This window comes from Diorhabda carinulata, chromosome 2 (assembly GCF_026250575.1).
Source record: "Diorhabda carinulata isolate Delta chromosome 2, icDioCari1.1, whole genome shotgun sequence".
In the NCBI taxonomy this organism is placed as follows: domain Eukaryota; kingdom Metazoa; phylum Arthropoda; class Insecta; order Coleoptera; family Chrysomelidae; genus Diorhabda; species Diorhabda carinulata.
This window is the reverse complement of record NC_079461.1, coordinates 3,169,861-3,189,709: the sequence shown is the minus strand read 5'-3', so window position 1 is coordinate 3,189,709 and position 19,849 is coordinate 3,169,861. Positions and strand designations below refer to the sequence as shown.

General features: G+C 32.3%; 1 protein-coding gene across 1 annotated transcript in view; it reads left to right on the top strand.

Moving 5' to 3' along the window:
- LOC130904067 (longitudinals lacking protein, isoforms A/B/D/L) overlaps positions 1–7,719 on the top strand; it is a 593,400-nt gene extending 585,681 nt beyond the window's left edge. The window contains exons 5-6 of the mRNA XM_057816604.1: positions 1,739–1,997; positions 3,290–7,719. Coding sequence (XP_057672587.1) covers positions 1,739–1,997; positions 3,290–3,824 — 794 coding nt within the window. The 3' untranslated portion in view covers positions 3,825–7,719. The remainder of the gene's footprint in view (positions 1–1,738; positions 1,998–3,289) is intronic.
- The last annotated feature ends 12,130 nt before the right edge of the window (positions 7,720–19,849 follow it).

Sequence of the window (19,849 nt, the reverse complement as noted above, 5' to 3'; positions counted from 1 at the left end):
ATTAGAATCGTGTTTTTTCTACAACGTGTGTCGTGCGTAAAATGATATTTTTATTACCAAAAAAGATTTTTATTTCTGACTGTATAATTGCATTTTCAAATCCAAACCAAAAAATAACTTTACTTTACTTTAATATGATATTAACTAGTGTGAAAAAATAAATATATTCGAACAATCGATGGACTTTTAATTTTAATTTAAATCGCAAATCAAAGTTAACTAATATTTTATTGATTTCATGCAATAGTATTAGTTAGCTAGCTAAAAGGAATGAGTTATTAACTACTACTTCACTAATTAAATGAAACATCCCATTAAAAATAAAGATTAATGGTCTAAATACTCCATATCAAATGAGCCCAATAAAATACCTGATATCAGACAAAGTACTACAAAATAGTCAATAAAACTCCAACACAAATAACTGGGTACTTCCCTAAAGAATAGAAAATTGCCAGAATAATCATGATTTCGAAACCAGGTAAACCCTTAGAAGAAGTCAAAACGACAGCGCTCTCTAGAGTTTTCGAGAAAGTTCAAAAAGAAACTATTATTCATTTAAAAAACCTGATTCTGGATTAAGAAACACGAAACTATTGAAACAAATAAACAGAGATCTCAATAAGAAAAGACACATCTCTGCAGTATTCTTAGACATATCACAAGCCTTCGACAAGGTTTAGCATTTGTGGCTATTATCTAAAGTCACAAATACAACAATTCAAACGTTTCACAAGGAAGTATGTTAGCGCCTAGACTTCATTTTTTACATACATATCATGCCTACTAAACGCTTAACCACCGTAGCAACGTACGAGGTTTAACCGGAAAGTTATTTCCCTGAAACAAGATTCACTTTTGATAACACCTTTTCCGCTATAACATTGCTGAAACTCTTCAGTTGTGATGATGTTCAGTTCCGTATCGTTTCTACATTAATGGCTTCCACATCTCTAAAGTGCTACTCCCGAAGCACAATTTGGAATGTCTGAAAAGAAGAAGGGGCTAAATCGGGTGAATAAGGTGGATATTTCCTCACGATAATTGCGCTTCGGGTAAAAAACTCACACACAACGTGCGAGCTGGCGCATTGTCATGTTGAAGGATCCACCTGCCCCCTTGTGCCAAACCTGCTTGAATTCAGGCCACACAAGCTTTGAGATTTCAGTTTCACAATTTCAGTTCACTACCTGGCCGAGAGGAACAAATTCCTCGTGAACAATGCCACTGGAATCAAAGAAAACAATCAAAATTGTCTTCACATCGGACCTTAATTTTCGCGCTGTGAGATTTGAGCTCTACATCGAATTGGTTAAACCAGGTTGAGAAAGTTCCCTCTTTCCTCTGCTTCCAATCAATCCTCACACTACTCAATCCTCTTTGCTTTCTGTTCTGGAGTCAGAGCTTCGGTACGATTTTCGTACACTTTATTTCTTAATGTCAAGTTTCGTTCATTCGGAAAATGAGGATGTGTGTGGAAAAACGTTTTTTTTTATTTTTTAATATATAAAATACCTTTCCGACATCATCAAAAACATTCATTCACACTATAAAATGGCGTTCAGTGCGTTAAAAATAAACTCTTAAAGCTGGAGTTTCACTCCACTGAATTTTTCCGCTCAGAATTTCTATTTATAAAAGAATTTTTGTTATTTAAGGATAATTTAAACACGGAACGTTTTCCTATACATTAGACGTATTCTTCGTCTTATCTTTTACTAAAATTTAAATATTTTAGACGAAAATTTTGAATCAATGGAAGCCGGTACAGAAATATTCGAATCATTGCCTGAAAAATCTAAAGAAAAATACCAAAAGGAATATTCCTTATTCAACAACTGGAGAATAGAAAGGAATTTACAAGGAGTTCTGAACGAAGAGATCATGATGGAATATTTACAGGGCATAGGAGAAGTCTACAAGCCTTCGTCTCTATTGACCAGATACTCCATGTTAAAAACAACTCTAAAAGTATTCGAAAACGTCGATATTGCCAGGTAAACAATGAATATCTTATTTAAGATAGAGTATTATCTATATATATCAACAAATCTCAATATTATCATCCCCACATAAGTTTTTGTTACTATTTTCTATCACTAAGATTCATTTTTATACTATTTTCCAAATGTGTTATGTGATACCTGACAACATTATAAAACCAGAAGTATCTAGAACAGAGTTGAATAGTTTCCGAATAGATGGAGTCACTCATTATTTCTTTTATAGTTTCGCTACATCAAATCTGCGGTCGTGCGTGCGAGATCTTGGAATCTCCTAAGCTCGCAAGCATGCATCCACCTTGACGTTACCAAACCATATTCTTCACGATGTATGAACATTGCTCAAGAATGAAACCACCATTGCTGACATTAATAATGAGGAAAAAACTACATTTTTGAAGTGGTAACATTCTATGCTCTATTGAAAAGGAGCTTTCTCAAGAGTGACCCAAGACGGATGCAATGTTATCCTGTAATTCCGAACCAGATTACAGCAATGCATTGACAATGATAGACATCACTTAAATGTTTATTTAGCTAGGAATTGTTAGTGAAAATAACTTCTAATTGCACCTGTTTCATTCCAAAATCAATTTTTTCTGTTATTTTTAAATTTAGAGATATTTCGTTGCCGCTTACGATACTAGTAAGTAAACGACTGGAACTCTATGGTGTTGTGGGTTGAGGACTCGAAATAAACCTGTCTAAGAGTTTTTTTTTCAAAATGCCAACATACGAGTTAACTATGTGCCGTATTTAACTTGAAAAACCCAGCATCTTCACCCTCTACTTTCGTCAGTCCAATTAAAATGTTCTCTGGGAAATCGTAGACGGGCTGGGGTTAGGTTAGGTTATTTTCGTTTTTTGGAAGTCTATTGACGCCGATTGAAGTCGAATCGCATCAATTCCTATATATTCGAGTGTATTGGCGTTTACTTTTGTCAGATATTGTCTGTTACTTACCTTAAATCTTCTTCTGAATGTCCAGCTGTTCACAGCCTCTCATCGTGTTTGTCTGAGCTCTTGTTGGCAAGTTTTCTATATCATTTTGAAGCTAATACCATGAGCTTTAAGATTTTACGAAAATGAATCCAATTTTGTGGTCAGTTTTGCAGAAACGTCGCCCCAGTCGATTTTTTGCTCACTAATGTATTTGGTATAGATTTGGAAAATAGTATAAACATTAGATCTTCTCCAAAGTAATAGTTCTGAATAAGGTTCTACGCCATTCCGTTTTTGTTAACTATATTTTTAATTTTTATAGTGGTTCCATATATTTGTTTCAGTTACAAGAAACTTGCGGTATATCTCAAAGCAAAAATCAAAACGCACAAAGCAAAACGAGCGAAAGCACTAGAAAAATGGCAAATCGAAAAGTTCCTAATGGAAGCACCAGATCAATATTACCTTTTAATGAAAGTCGTTTTGATAATAGCGATTTCTGGAGCATGTCGATGCGAAGAATTAACAAAACTAACCGTGGATGATATAGAAGACAAAGGCTCTCACTTGTTAATTACGCTACCGAATCCAATAACAAATGTATCGCGAAGATTTATCGTCATCAACGATAGATTCGGTATGGATGTACTCGATATATATAATAGATACGCTTCTCTACGTCCTCACAATGTCGGACATAACAGATTCTTCTTGAACTACAGAAAAGAGAAATGTACTGTACAACCTGTTGGTATCAATACCCTTTCCAGAGTTCCGAAAGAGATCGCTACGTATTTGAATCTACCTGATGCAGATATTTACACTGGTCACAGTTTTAGAAGATCCTCGGCTTGTTTCATGTCTCACGTTGGGGGATAATTATGTAATCGCTACAGCTTAAACAATTTAGTCGCTATTTAGATATAGACAAATGCTATTTACGAATCCGCCTGAAGTTATCCACGAATTTCCATCGTGAATATTTTATTCGTAAAATAAACTGCACTTTCGCGAAAAATTGAAGACAAAGGTGCACCTAATTAAAAAACAAAGAACCAAAAACCAAAAAAAATTCATAAAATATACGTTTGAGCGTTGACGAGCAGCGGTCGTTTTGAAATAGAAGCCCCAAAATTTTGTCAAATTTTCTTCAACTATTTTTATCAAAAAAATTTTCCCACGAATCAAAATGTTCTGAATCTATTCCCGTTGGTCGATTTTTTCCATCACGTCTAGATTTTTCGATATGATTTTTTTTTCAATTTCAAAAATTTGAGCTGCTTTTCCAAAGAAGATAATTTCGTAAATTGTAATTATGCTGCAGGACTTCTTCAAGACCTGAGTTTTCCAGAAGATTCTAGTGAATGGAGACTTTTTATTGATGCTTCAAAAATAAGCTTACTACTACTCCATAATGGTTATGAGTACCCATTTGTGCCTGTTGCACATGAAGGCAAGCAAACCTAGAGATATTACACGAAAAAATTGAATATTCTCAATACAATTTGTAGACAAAAGCTTGTAAAAACTAAATGAAACAAACATAAAAATAACTAAATAAAGATACAAATAAAATAAAATTTCAATATACAGAAGAAACTAGCAAAATTAAACCAGTATGCAGCATTTGTCCGGAATAAAATATCATTATTAGAATATAATAAGTCGTTTACAGAGTAGAAGGTATTGGATTTCAATTGGCAAGTGATTGTGCATTTTGTTGCGTTGTAAAATATTGAGCCCTTAATTCTGAACGTGTAGTAGGTGGGTTTTAAGTGTATAGCTGTTTCTGAAAATGAAGAAGCATGCTTACGAATTAAGCGAGCGGATTCAAAGATGAACAAAGAAGGAAGAGTCAGAATTTTTAATCTTTTAAAGAGGTCCTTGTAGTGATCTCTGCTGTTTAGTTCAAGTAAATATCTATCTCTCCTTTGTTAGTTTGAAGATTCGCTCAAATGGCATATCGGAGATGCAACTCAATAAGGGCTGTTAAGTTGAAGAAAAGTTGAAATAAAATTCGGGGTTTCTTTATCAAAACGAACGATGCTGGTTAGCGCTCAAACTTTAAGTTTATGCTTTTTTGTGACGTTATAAAACATATTTAAATCACAACATTTTGTTAAAAGGTTCATCATTGAGTGTCCTTTGCAATAGTTAAAGGAAATTTGAACAAAAACTTTGGGTTTCGATTTCAAAATGAACGTTAAGTTTATGAATTGTGAACACAATTTTCATTTTTAATCATCAATTTTTTCATAGTATGTAGCCGGTTATAACGTCATTATATGTCTCCTCTGTTAATCTTTTATCGCCAAAATTCAGTTTATGATGTTAAGAAATATTCGTGGTAGAAATCCATGGACATCTTCCCAAGGGTTGTTTATAATGATAAATTACGTATAATAGTCTCAATATATCATATATAATTCGCTTTAGGATATTTCTCTGTATAATATTTAAATGCTATTATTTGCAAATCACCTTTAAGTCGAATAATATCGTTCCAGCCCTTACATTTCATAACTAATATACAAAAATTTTGATTATTAAAAAATTTAACATTTATTAATATAGTACGAGAAAGTTAAGTTATGTATCTAATTGTAAATGTATCATTTTATATTTAATCAATTTTTACTTGTACAGAAAATTTTGAGCATCAAAATTATAGAAATAAAATTTTCTATAACATGATAAAACTAGATTTCCAAAAAAATATATTTCCACCCTTAAATTTTTCATAAGCAAATCACAAGTTTAAAAATTTGTTTATTTATGCGGAAAGTATAGTAAAAATAACATTGTTATTATATTATTGAAATATGGGGGAAATAAATATAAAAAAGTTGAAATTTACCAATTTTAAAAATTGAAAATAATAGACGAAAACTTGGGAGCTGTAATTTTTTTTAAATCTATTTTTATCATGCTACAGAACATAAAATAAATTGCTTACTGTTTCGATGCCTAGAATTTATTTTACGAACAAAAATAAAAAAAATATCGTAGAAGTCTGAAATTCAACGGAATTTAGTACAGAATCCAAGTCCTCCGAGTGGTGCAAACACATAGTAGTCGTTGGGCGATAAATCCAAACTTTAGGGGATGTTGCAGTATTTCCCACCCCAGTTCTTGTATTGTATCGAACGTGAGACACGCGGTATGAGGACGCGCGTCCTAAATAACAATCGCTCTTCCATGTCGAGCGATAAGTGGATTTCATGTGTATTTTTCGAAGGTTTGAGTAATTGCGTCATCTAGCGGCGACAATCTCTAAAATGACTCGTTTTCCGCTGGTTCGTAATCGACGCTCATGCGGCTCATTCTCGACGAATTCGCGGCCATCTTTGAACGCTTTGGTCCAAACACAGCAGACCTACTCAGACATTTACTATTGATTTGATTTTGTAAACGTCGATGAATTTAGGTATTTTTAATGCATTCCCGCACCGAAAAGGCAATGGCATGTCCGTTACGCAACGGCGGTCGGTACTTGACGTTTATTTATGGTCGTCGGACGCGCGTTAAACGTGCGTTCGTCACGAAAACTATGCCACACTATTGGTAAGGGTTCCAGCTAACACGTAATCAGTTCGCGACCTTTAAAACATACAGACGCGTTATCTACAACGTTTGTCATATTTGAATCGGCCTCATCCGTAATATCCATTAAAGATGATCATATTTCGATCCATTTTCCAATAAATATACAATTAGAACAACAAATATCCATTTATTTTTGAGAATCGACTTCACTACTAACGATGTGTTCCAATAATTGAAACTTGAAACCCTAAGTGTATTAATTTAATTGTTGAATAGGAAAGAGTCATAATGTGATTGTTTGATAAGATAGAAATTGTGAACTTAGGTCATAGTTTTCGTGAAAAATGTTTTAATATTTGCAACGTTTTTGTATAAACAACAATGAGAGATATCTCAGCGTGAAGGCCCCACATTTCTAGCGTCTTAAGCAGTGATTGTAATCTGCGTCACAAACTTCGAAATAATTTATTATAGAATTCAAGTTTCGATTTTAGCAGTATATCAAAGTAAAAATTTAAAAATAGTTTTTAAAATAAGCTTAAAACAATAATGGTTGAAAATACTAGTCTTTTTGTGAAAAAAACTCGATGCACGTGAAATATTTTAGTATTTTATTCATTATTGTTTTAAGCTGTGATAAAAAAACAGCATTTGAACCCACGACCAGCGAATCCGGAGGTGGACGCCTTAACCCACTCGGCTAATAAACGCAATTTAAATGGTGGGATATACTAACAGTGATAATCCACTTGCTCTTAGTTCAAAAAAGAGTTACAAACAAACAAACCCATATACAGATGAAGCTAATATAAGCGTGATGAAAAGCGTGGGGTGCTTTCTCTTATATGGAGGGTTTCTTATCTGTATTGTCATCAAATTATTACATTGACGTCAGTGTTTGAAGTGTAGAAAGTTTAAATTACATCTGATCGCTCAAAGTAGGACAAAATCGAGGTCAAAAAGTTATTAACGTACACATGAAACTTATAAAAGCGTGTTAAAAGTTATCCTAAATTTTTCCAACTAAATTTTCCGGATTAAAATTTCTAATTATATCATGGTGGGTACTGATCCGTATCAAGTACTAGATTTGTATTATTAAGAGGAAATATCTTAAACGAATCATATTTATATTTACAGATATAGTTTTTAAAAATAATGCTATGTAGCTGTTGTACTTATTTATTGTGTACTTAGCACCATAAATTTTAATATACTCGCCAATTTGTTCAGTTTTTTTCCCTTCCCCCTGTATAAAACATTTCTAGTCCTATAAATCACTCCTAATTTCAACTTTTTATTATAATAAAGTGAGAGGTAAGTCAATCAGCCTCAAATTCCTGCACAAAATATTTCTTGCAAGGATTTAGGCTTTTTGGATCATATAATTTGCTAATTTTCACTATGTCACAGTTTATTAAAAAAAAAAGTATGATAGTACAAATTTTATAACCTAGAAGAAGAAGAACCTAACCTAACCTAACCTAACATTAGAAATTTCTGACTTAGATTTTCTAATTAAAATTTAAGTTTCCACCGTTCCAGAATAATCAATTCTTGTTATAAATTTCAATCTTTTAATAACAAAAAATACAATTTGCTGATTTAGATTCTATGATACATTGTCTTTGAAGTTTTTCGGAATGTCATACTAAAATCTAGTGAAAGTTCAGGTAAGAGATTATGAATATTAACTTGATGTTTGTGAGATTTTTCTGTTTGATTTGAAAAATGTGTCATGACTTTGAAAATTCGAAGTATGGAAACCGTAATTTCAATAAGTCGCGGGAAAAATGGTGACAATAACTAGTAGAGATAGAAAGAGACAAAAAAGTAAATTATAGTGATCAGTGATTAGCAAAAGTAAAAACATGACAATCACTGATATCTCTCGAACGTAGGAGATGTGAAATAATAAAAAATAAATAAGAAATATCTTTTCTCGCGTGTCGTACACTGTATTATTTCTACGGATACGTTGTTTGTATGTGTTGAAAACTAGATTCATAATTGAAATCGGAATTAATTCATGTTATATTTTACATAACATTGTGAGTAATCATTTTATTATATTAAATGGCCACAGATTGAACTCTTTATGATCAAAAATTGTCTTTTTTCAGAGTTCATTTCAACGTGTTGCCCATATAAAGTACATTTGTCATATCTTTACCAGCAAACATCAAGTGCAAATTTTAAGAACTGTTAAATTTCTTCAGGACTTGAGATTTTAGACTGTTTTCGAATATAATTCGCGTAGTTTTACGTATTTTTATATATCAAGTAAGTCAATAAAGTAATATGCTTGATAGCAAATCATCATAAACATTAGAGGCTTTTTGAACAATATCTGAGGATGTATTTTCAAACTCCAAATCTTCGTTTTCCATTATAAGCAATATTTAACAAATTTGAACTGTTCCATAATAAAAAAACACAAAAAAACGACATCAATAATGAGAAAATTTCCATATGGAAAACGATTAATTGGTTTCAACATTCTATTTGTGCATTTCAAATATTTCTTGTGATTTAATATTTAGTTTTATTTCAGTTTTTGATGGCTTCATATGTCCAAGGTGTATGAAAATATATAAAAATAGATGTTCGTTGAAGCGTCACATGAATTACGAATGCGATAGAGAAAGGAGATTTCCATGTCTACATTGCCCGTATAGGTCGAAAAGAGGAGATAAATTAAAGCAGCACATAATCAGAAGACATAAGTCATATAATACAATTCAATTCAATAAATATTTTTGAATACTTTTAGATTGTTTGATTTATACAGAGCATACACAATTATCTGACTGAATCGATTACCTCGTAGATGAAAGCCTCATTTACAGCCTCAAACTGCTCAACATTAAATAACTAATTAACAATAAAATTAAAGTTACTATCAAATTTGACTGTACTATAATAAAATCTCAATTATTATTTTTGATTATTATACTGCATTTCGTGGAAAGAGTTTATTCAAAAGAGATATAGTAAAGATGGAATTTCGGTCATTCAAATAAGGCCTAAAAGATTTTGTACCCCGATTGTGGGTGTTGCAGATTTTCTACGATTTTCCTGTAACCTAGTGAACCGGTTCACAAACCAAATGACCGATGAGAGGAAATATTACAGCCGGAGCTATTCCTGCCTATCTGCTTACATAAACGTATCAGTTTAACCGAAGAACCTTATCTTTTTTATTTTGCTATTTTCATTCTATTACTGTACGCTGTACCATCCTAAAGCTACCACAACTCCAGCCCTGCGGAGGAATCGTTCCTATATTAAGACCAAACCTAAACTCTCTTTCTATTGAATATAATTAGTCGGTACTGGCCTACAAAACTTTCAAAATACTGAATAAATTCTGATGTGAGTTCTATCTATGAACCTTCATTCAAACATTAAGTTAGAGGTTTAGTAATTCGAGCTAAATTTTAGTAGACATTTTCTATCACGACCTAAAAGGTTTCATTTCTTCATAAGGAAAAATTTAATAACTTCAATTGGATTTGATTAGATACAATATTTTGTATTAACTTGTCTTCAATCCGAGTTTTCCTTTTATATAAATTCACATTCATCCAACTGGATTTTACAATTTCTTTCTCGCTATCTATGGAATACTTTCTCCAAATTAACTATATGTTCTTGCAATTGCGTCGTGTAAATTAGACAAATTTCTTCTAGTAGTCCCTTAAGAATGTCCATCCAAGTAGCAGAAGCATTTCTTAAACAATAACCCATCTTTAGATACTGTCTATTTCCTACAGTGAACCTGCACCTGCACGAAGTAATGAATGTTTGTCTCTCAATGTACTGCTGTTAGGTATTACTTCGCGAAGGGAGCATCTAGTAATTATACTCTTTCTTCAGATCCTTCCTCAGCTTCTTCTTCTTCAACTACATGCTTTACTAAATGCTCTTTCTAAGCAACGGGGTTTTTTGTGGACCTCAGTCTCTTCACAAACTGTCTCCGTTGGAAGCATGGTGCTCACCAAGAACGAAATTTCCCAAGTACTGAAGGGATGACTCGGAATGAGAGCACGCGAAAATACATGCTCAGAAGACGCGCTTAAACCGATACAGGTATTTTCGGAAGTGTCCATGCCCTGACATCATCTGCATCAAGTTATGATTCACCTTTCCATGATGCCGGTTGACCCAGGTGTCTATTTATGGAATAAAACGAGGATTTCCACTGTTTTTTCCATAGTTGTTGTTGGGTTAATTCTGTAGAACCTTATTGCCGATAAAGGGCATTTTTTTCTTCAGCAAGTAAGCTTATAGGTAAGATTCAACGACTATAACGCACACTACGTCTTGAGATACAGTGTAGTGTCTGTGTGTGTGTCGAATGACTAGCATTACGTTTTTTTGCCTGCTTTCAAGCAAGTGTGACCAGTCAGGGTAAAACTCGCTTCTGCAAATGCTACTTGCACGCAACACTGTGTACAGCTGTCAATTTAATACAATCAAAGTAGCTTAAAGTTTTTAAATAAGAATTGGTTAGGAAAGAATAAAGGATTTATTAGCAGCAGCAAATTTTTGCTTGTTTGGGACACAAGAAAATAAAACTCCACAAACCGCAAGACACTGATTATGCGTAATATAACATATCCATCATTAGTTCTGCTCTGTCACCACTGCAATATAGAGCGATGTTTATTCATGTGCACATGTTATAAGTGCACTTATAGCTCCCAAATGTGATAATCGAAATGGTAATCAAATAAAATCGCGGACATTGGCGTGTAGTATTCAGAAACGATAATCAAATACCTCTAATATAAAAATAAAGTCTAATTTGTTACTAACGATTTAAATTTTTAGTTACTCCATCGAAACTGCATGTATGTAAAACTTGCGGAAAGACGTACAAAGCCCAAACTAGTCTAAACAGACACATCAGAGTCGAATGCGGAAAAGATAAAAACATAGTTTGTTCATATTGTTCCCGAAGGTTTTATTATAAACAAGAATTACAATGCCACATTTACAACAAACACAGAGATACCCAATACGGGAATGTGCTGGATGCAAGAAAATTGATATTTCGTAAATTTCCACATTGAAACTTCCTAATCTTCGTCATTTTATTTTTATTATAGTTTATTTTTTTGAAAATGCTAACACAGCATCTCGCATTCAAAACGAAAACGCCTCCATATTTTCGTTATTCAACGTCTATTTTATACGGAAGAAAAACATCTATAAATATATAATTGTTAGATCGGGCGTGAATTTAGGAAAAAATATTAAATGTAAATGAGAAAAATAACATCTAGTTGGTCTAGCTCCGTACTATACTCAGTCCAGCTGTTTGGACAAGGTACTCGAAGTCGAATACATCTCCTGTCAGATTGAGATCGAGCCTGACTAATTCAGACGGACCATCCCGACCTCTTCTACATATCCATCATTTACTCATATAAAATGGTTAATATATACCTTCCTCTCGTCTTAAAATCTCATTCTACAAGAACCAATAAGTTGATAAATGATTAACCAACCCGAAGATTTCACACCAAAGATGAAAAATTTGGTTTTACCAAACAATTACTTGATGTTTCAAACACTTGGTTGTTTGTTTTGCATAAATAGATATTTTCCAAATTTTAACAAATCGTTAAATTTCAATTGATTATATTCGATATACAAAAAGAAAAATAACGAAAATATGAAGATGTCATTATTTTGGAATTATATAAATAATAATTAAATTGGGTATTTTGTCATGTATATTATGTCTTATACAGAATCAAATAAAGAAATTATGACACTAAAATAAGGTTTTTCAATTAGGTATATAAGTTTATCTAGCTTTGGTCGAACAAAAGGAAGATTCAAATTGAATTATTTGTTTATTTTAACATAATTTTGAAGAATTCATAACAAAAATAACTTTAATGAAAATATATCAAAAACATTTAAGACTTTAAACAAGACGTGGCAACGTGGTTTCGTTAAACTGTGCCTTAACGCCTTCATATTGTTGTGAGGCAACTCTTAGAGACTTCAAACACGAGTATTTGCGAGCAGACGCGTAGTAATTCACACTCTCGATTTATTAAGTTGCTCCCTACGTCCAGTGCACGAAAATCTCATCCCATAAGAATTCCTAATAAGTTCAGCATGATTTTCAATGTGTCAATGATTTTGACTAAATAAAAGTCACATTTGTCAAGTTCAATACAACGTTATTCTAAATTTCGAAACAAAAATAAACATAGCGTTGTTGAATAGATACAATGTTGCCAGATCTCCCATAGTTTAACCAGTTTTCATTAAAACAAGTAATTTTTTGTACATTATACAGGCTGTCCTTCTCTACAGTACTTTAAATCTTGATTATATCGAATAATTTCTTCTTAGAAGTTAGTGGGTAAACATATACTATTTTTATTAATTAAACATTAAAAAAAAATTAGTATTACATATAAATTTTTAGGTTTCTTATATCAATGTCTATCTTGCGGTAAAGGATACAATGTTAGAAATAGTTTCATGTCCCATATTCGAGAAGGATGTGGCAAGAAATTGCCTTTCAAATGTGATATACAAGGATGTGACTATATGTCTAGTAGAAGAACTAATTTAAAGAGACATTGCATTTTGAAACATCAAATATTTATAGATCATACTTATCCATCATTTTATTCGAACCAAGAATGGGATTTGTAAGAAAAACAGAATAGAAACGCTTTGGACAACCAGTATACCAAAAATGAAGATTATACATATATTACATTACTCAATAGACCATTTCGATTATATCTTGTTTTTTATTATTTATCCTGTTTTTCCTCAATTTAATCAATCGTATTTATAGTAGGACAAACGTCACAATGTTTGTAAAATAGCTTAAGAGCCCATTTATCTGATAAACAAAAATAAAACAATAACCAATAAGAAATTTGATTGGGGATTTTTTTTCAAACTAAACAAATTGAAATTTTGGTTATGGTACTAATATTATTTCATATCAGTTTTTCGGATTAATGAAAAATTAATAGTTAAAGTACCTAAATGTTTAATATAATAAAAGTAACATACATACTTCTATAAATTTTTTCATCTCCTCTACTTAAAAAAGCTGTTAAGTTGAAGGTAATAATTAAGTGACGTTACCTTAAAATGCTACAGAATTTTTTTTTATTTAATAACATTTATTTTCGTACCATGGAGAATTCAATTCTGAAACTAGTCTAAGCTTGACTATGAATTTATAAGGCACTGTTTCAACCACTTCAACAAATTTCAAATAAAAATTAATTGTTACTTTTCGTAGAAATCTGTACTTCCATTCAAATATCTCATAATCATAATGTATATAGTGAATAAAATAATATTAAAGGTTCAGTTTCCTTCACTACTTTTCAGATTTCTGTTAAATATATACAATTTTATTTATAATTTTGTTATTTTTTTTAATTTTTTTTTTTCAATTTTCAGGTCACGTATACCGGTGTAAAAATTGTCCAAGAACTTATAGATACGCGACGTCCCTATATAATCACGTTAGATATGAATGTGGAAAGGAACCCACGTTTTTTTGCTTTTTCTGTGTCTACAAAGCGAAAAGAAAACATTGTCTCAAAGACCATTTGAAAACAATACATCAAGTAGATCCATCCTATTATTTGTAATTGTTTCCGAAAGCTAATACTCATTTTTTTATAAATAATTATATATTTTGTATGTCCTTTAAGTACGGTTGAGATCGAATTGAATTAATTTAAAAAAATTCTTGATAAAAAAAACTATAAAACAAAATGTGATGGTTTTTTATTAGCAAGTACGACATACAATCAAACATTTTCTTGTATATTTTTATATCACCAAATTGTCGTCCATTTTGATCAAGAAATATCCGAGTACGACGGAAATTTTTCATCCAACTGTTGCATTTTTTAAATAATCAAAATGTCGCTCATTTTGATCAAGATCTTTTCGGTTATAACTGTCAGGATTCATCCAGCTGTTGCATTTTTTATATCATCCAGATGTCCTCCATTTTGATCAAGAAATATCCGAGTACGACGGAAATTTTTCATCCAACTGTTGCATTTTTTAAATAATCAAAATGTCGCTCATTTTGATCAAGATCTTTTCGGTTATAACTGTCAGGATTCATTCAGCTGTTGCATTTTTTATATCATCAGAATGTCGCTCATTTTGATCAAGATCTTTTCGGTTATAACTGTGAGGATTCATCCAGCTGTTGCATTTTTTATATCATCAGAATGTCGCTCATTTTGATTAAGACATTTTCGGTTATAACTGTCAGGATTCATCCTGCTGTTGCATTTTTTATATCATCAAAACATCTGCTGAAGATTTCCTTCGATTTTCTAACTGAATCTCACCTCAAAACTATGAAGAAGTTCTTGAAAAACTTTGCTCGTCACAAGACAAAATCACAAGCCTTGAGATCCAGTCCGGGGTATCACCCAATTTGGAAAAGCTTGTTGAGAAGATTATACAATTGGAAATTGGTATAGTCTCAACAAACTTCATTTTTTGTTGAAATTTGCATATATTTTTGTGGCTTAACTGAAATAAAAAGGTCACGGGCCATTGTTTGGAGAAAAGATCCTGTGCCTTTACGCAAATTATGACTACAATCATAAAGTGTTGTTGAATGTATTAAAAAAAGCAATTGCTACTTAAGAAGATCAGGAAATACCGTTGGATAAAAAGAGTTATCGAATGGAGTCCCATGGGTAGAAGGAAACGAGGAAGACACAGAAGACGAAATAGTATTGATGGAGCAGCGAGGAATAGAGAACGATGTGTCTCCATAACATCCAATCCATATTCGTTAAAACCAGGAATGAAGAATGTTCCTTTGAGTTTTCAAATTAATTTCATTTCACTTGACCTAATAAAAAGATTTCATTCAATCGTCTTAAATTTGTTTGTTTACTTAGCTGAAAATAGAAAAACATGCTTCGGTTACTCATCCAAAGCAACGTTCGGATGTTGGACAAAAGTGCCGTCAAGCAAGGAAATCGTTTTCATTTGTTTTTTGTGGAAAAAATAATGTTAATCTTAGAATGGGAATATTCCTGTCTGGAAATTTGATCCCAGTCCACCATGCCTCTTACGCGTACAGTATCCACAGGCAATGACACTTCTCATTTATCGATATTTTCAGTTTTTATCCATTGGTTCACGCGTTTTTCTCAAAATTGCAGATTTAACTGTCGTATAGGAAATTTGATCTCAAAATATGTCTACCCTTGTAAAAAATACATTTTTATTGTGTAAGGGAGGAGAGGATATAAGTTTTATAATTCTTAAGCCGAAATTCTTGTATAAAAATGATGTACAAAGCTCAATTATTTAATTATATTAAATTAAGGTGAAACATGTAAAAGACAGAGGAAAACACCAACGTTTGGGTGGGAAATTAAAATTTATATTTGATATTAAATATTGTAAAATGTTACTAGACGGAGTAGTGATGATTTTTCAAAAAATGTCTTGGGTGTCTTGGGCGATGAACACATAGTACAATAGTCCAGTGAAATTAGCATAAATTAAATAAATATTGATGGATTTTGATTTTATCCAAATAAAATATTTTAGAAAATATAAAATTAATTTTAGATTCCAAAAAAAAACAAAATAAACGAAGAAATATTGAAATTACAGTGTCAAAAATCAAGCCTTACTATTTGAAGTATAGCCCATCGTATTCTATGGTTTTAACACAATGTTCAAAGATCTTGGTAAAATCATTATTTGGTTTGTAGTACTTCATTTTCAACATCTAGTTTCTCACGCGAAAATTTCGCCATTGCATCATGCATCAGAACAAACAGATGTTTAAGTTTCGGTTATTCCGTTTGGCACTAATCGACAACTTCTATAGATCTCACCTATAGAATTGGTGATGTATAGTGTCTTTAAGAGGTTGTAATCTGAATATCCCACGCAACTGGATGACCTGAGCGTGATTTTCAAGCGTCAAATCCAATAAACGCTGTACCGTGTATTTCCCTTCAATTTTAGTTGTTTTCCTTTTTTTTGCCACGGCTGCTTTAAACGTTTGTTTCCAATAATGTCTTAACAACAAAGTTTACTCTATACTTTATCTTAACAAGTTACGACATGTTCAAATTGAGGCGTAGGAGTTTTCACATATGAAAAATGACATTACTTATGAGACATTCTCTGTATATCAGTTTTAAACAATAATTTGGATAGTAATTTATTAATTATTCAAGTTGACCCCATAAATTTGATATTTTCAATATCTGATTAACAACTGCACTTATAAATACATTTTTTTTTATTTTCCGTTCTTTTTCAATCAATATAAGTCACTTTTTCTAGAGAAATTTATCATTAAACAGTTGATTTACCGACTGTTTGTTAGACTTTTGATTTACAGACTCTAAAATATCAATTTTATCTACTAAATCGTTAATGATGCTATAATCAATACTAGAGTTTGATTAAGCTTTTTTAAAATTTCCAAATCTTTGCAAATACACCTAATTACTTTGGAAAAATGAGAAAATGTAATGTTGGTAACACTCTATTGTACAATTCTCTTATAAGACACCCAATACAACAACAAATAACTTATTATCTAGAGGTGATGGTAATAAATAATATATTATTCGAATATCATTGTTTTCCCAATTAAATTGTTCACTAAAACTAACTTAACTATTGATGGGAAATGCGATATTGACCACCTTCCGTGATATTCACCTATTTAAAAGCTAAGGATATTTCTAATTCGCCCTGTATTCGGAACTGAATCGATTTATTCGAAATTTTGTGGCAAGAGCCTGAAGACGTTGAAATTTCGCAATGAAACACCCGGCATTTATTGCGCATCAGGAATTGTTTCCTACTCCACCTGAACCTTTGAAATCCCTTCTTTCTGGTATTTTAAATGAATCAAAATCATTTTTGCATAAGACACGAAAATTTAATTCTTGCGTTTGGAGCGTGCAAAGTTTGTGATTTGTCATCTGACGGTCGTAATTTTGAGACGACATTCAAAATTCAAGGCCAGGTATATCATAAAATCAAATCACTCGGCCACAGCAAAACGTGGCCGGGTCTGCTGGTTCTATTTATATAAAAATAATGAACGACTTAATTTGGGTCATTTTGATAATGATAGGATGAAAACTAACCATCATAACCATCGAAAGAGTCTTCTTGGGTTATTGAATCAATCGAAGCAAGCTCAACACAAAGGAATGTGTCCCAAAGTGCCATTTTGAGATTCCAGGAAATCAAAACATTGCCGTCACAACCAGAATAACAGCGACGATCGTTACCTGGGACTTACGGCTCGTGTTAACAGAATTTTTTATGGTAGAAATATGTTTTCAACTATACCGTCGATAGCTACGCATAGGCTACAGAGATTAATAATAAGAAAACCAACACTAACATAATTGATTGAGGAATGCAATCTTCACAGATGAGTCTCGTTGATGTCCTTGCATCTAAAGCTTGTCCAAGAAATTCACCATTTTCAAAAGGGTTATGGTACTGAATTAAATGGTGCCATTGATGACCATAATTTGCAATGGGTAACCATAGAGAAGCTGAGGAATCTTATCTTAGTTGAAATCATGCTGCGACATGCAAATGGACGTTACACGGAATATTAATTGTTTCAAACTTTCTTTCCTATTAATTTTTTTTATTTATTCTTTATTAACACTATTTAATTTTAAATATCAATATCCTTAACTTTCAAACAGGTGTTTGCGATGAAATTTAAATAAAAAATATTTCGTTGATTCACACAATTTGCATTGATATTGGGAAAAAAATAAATAGTACGAAGTAAAAACGGTGTTACCGTAAATATTTTGTTAATTGTTATATTTGTTTATTTATGAAAATAAATACTAGATTTCATTGGTTATAAAAAATCTTTCATTTCAAAACCAACGAAGAATTAACACCCTAGATGGGTGGATACATTTATTACAGCGAATCTGCAACATCTCTAAACCTTTAAAAAACAATGTTTCTTCTTGCTTCGCAAACCAGACCTCCACAACTTTTATTACCTTCTCGTTGGAAGAAAATTTACGACGTTTTAGACTTTTTTTCAGTTGAGGAAAGAGATGATAGTCGGACGGAACCAAATCTGGTAAATAAGGGGTGTGTTCTAGTAATTCAAACCCTAAATCACGAATTTTTTGCATGGCAACATGAGATTTGTGTGAAGGGGCGTTGTCCTGCTAAAACAAAACACCTTTGGATAGTTTTCCGCGTCTTTTCTCTTTATTTTTTTTCCCGTAGAGTGGTCAGTAATGTCGAATAGTAATCTCCAGTTATTGTTCTACCTTTATCCAAAAAAATCAATCATGATTACTCCATGGCACTCCCAAAAAACTGAAGCAAGAACTTTTCCAGCAGATTTTTGGACACGAAACTTCTTAGGTCTTGGAGAACCAGAGTGTCGCTATTCCATCGATTGTTGCTTTGTTTCTGGATCCTAGAAATGTACCCAAGTCTCATCCATAGTAAGAATTCGGTTTAAGGAGTCTACATCGTTTTCAAATCGAGCACAGATCGAACGCGATGCATTTACTCTTGCACGCTTTTGGTCTACATTCAAACATTTGGGGATCCATTTTGCAGCAATTTTTCTCATGTCCAAATTGACGTGAACTATATGATGAACGCGTTCGTATGAAATATTCAGTGCTTCAAATATACGTTTTAGCCCAATTCGACGGTCTGATAAAATCATGTCATGAACTGCATCGATATTTTCGGGGACTGACACAGAAACTGGCCTTCCCGATCGGTCATCATCTTCAATGGAAAATTTACCTCTTTTGAAGCTTGCAGTCCAATTTTTCACGATCGCATACGAAGGACATTGATCACCAAGGGTATTAAGCATCGTAAATCTGCTTACTTCTCAACCCTTTTAAATACAGGTACTTGATGATGGCTCGATACTCCAATTTTTCGATTTTCACAATTTCAGTGGACATCTTTTGTCTTTTAATTTATTGCGTAACTCTGGTTTACTTTTTTGACGTCAAACTTTACACTGACACTTCTAATAATTTATTGTTCGTGGCTACGGTAACGCAATATTTTGTTTATGCATGGAACTGGTCTAGGCTAACTAGATATCCATACATCCTCGTATATTGGGAAGATATTTCTGCTGTTCTTGTTATACATCTTAGAATATGTTTTATGTCTTTCTTCCTTTGATAATACTGTAGAAAACATTGTCCTATTATTGTTCATGGTGTTCACTTTTTAGTTCTTCGGGATAAACGTTTTAGTACTCAAATTTGCTAAAAAACATGCAGCGCATTGAAAATTGCGATATCGAAGACTGA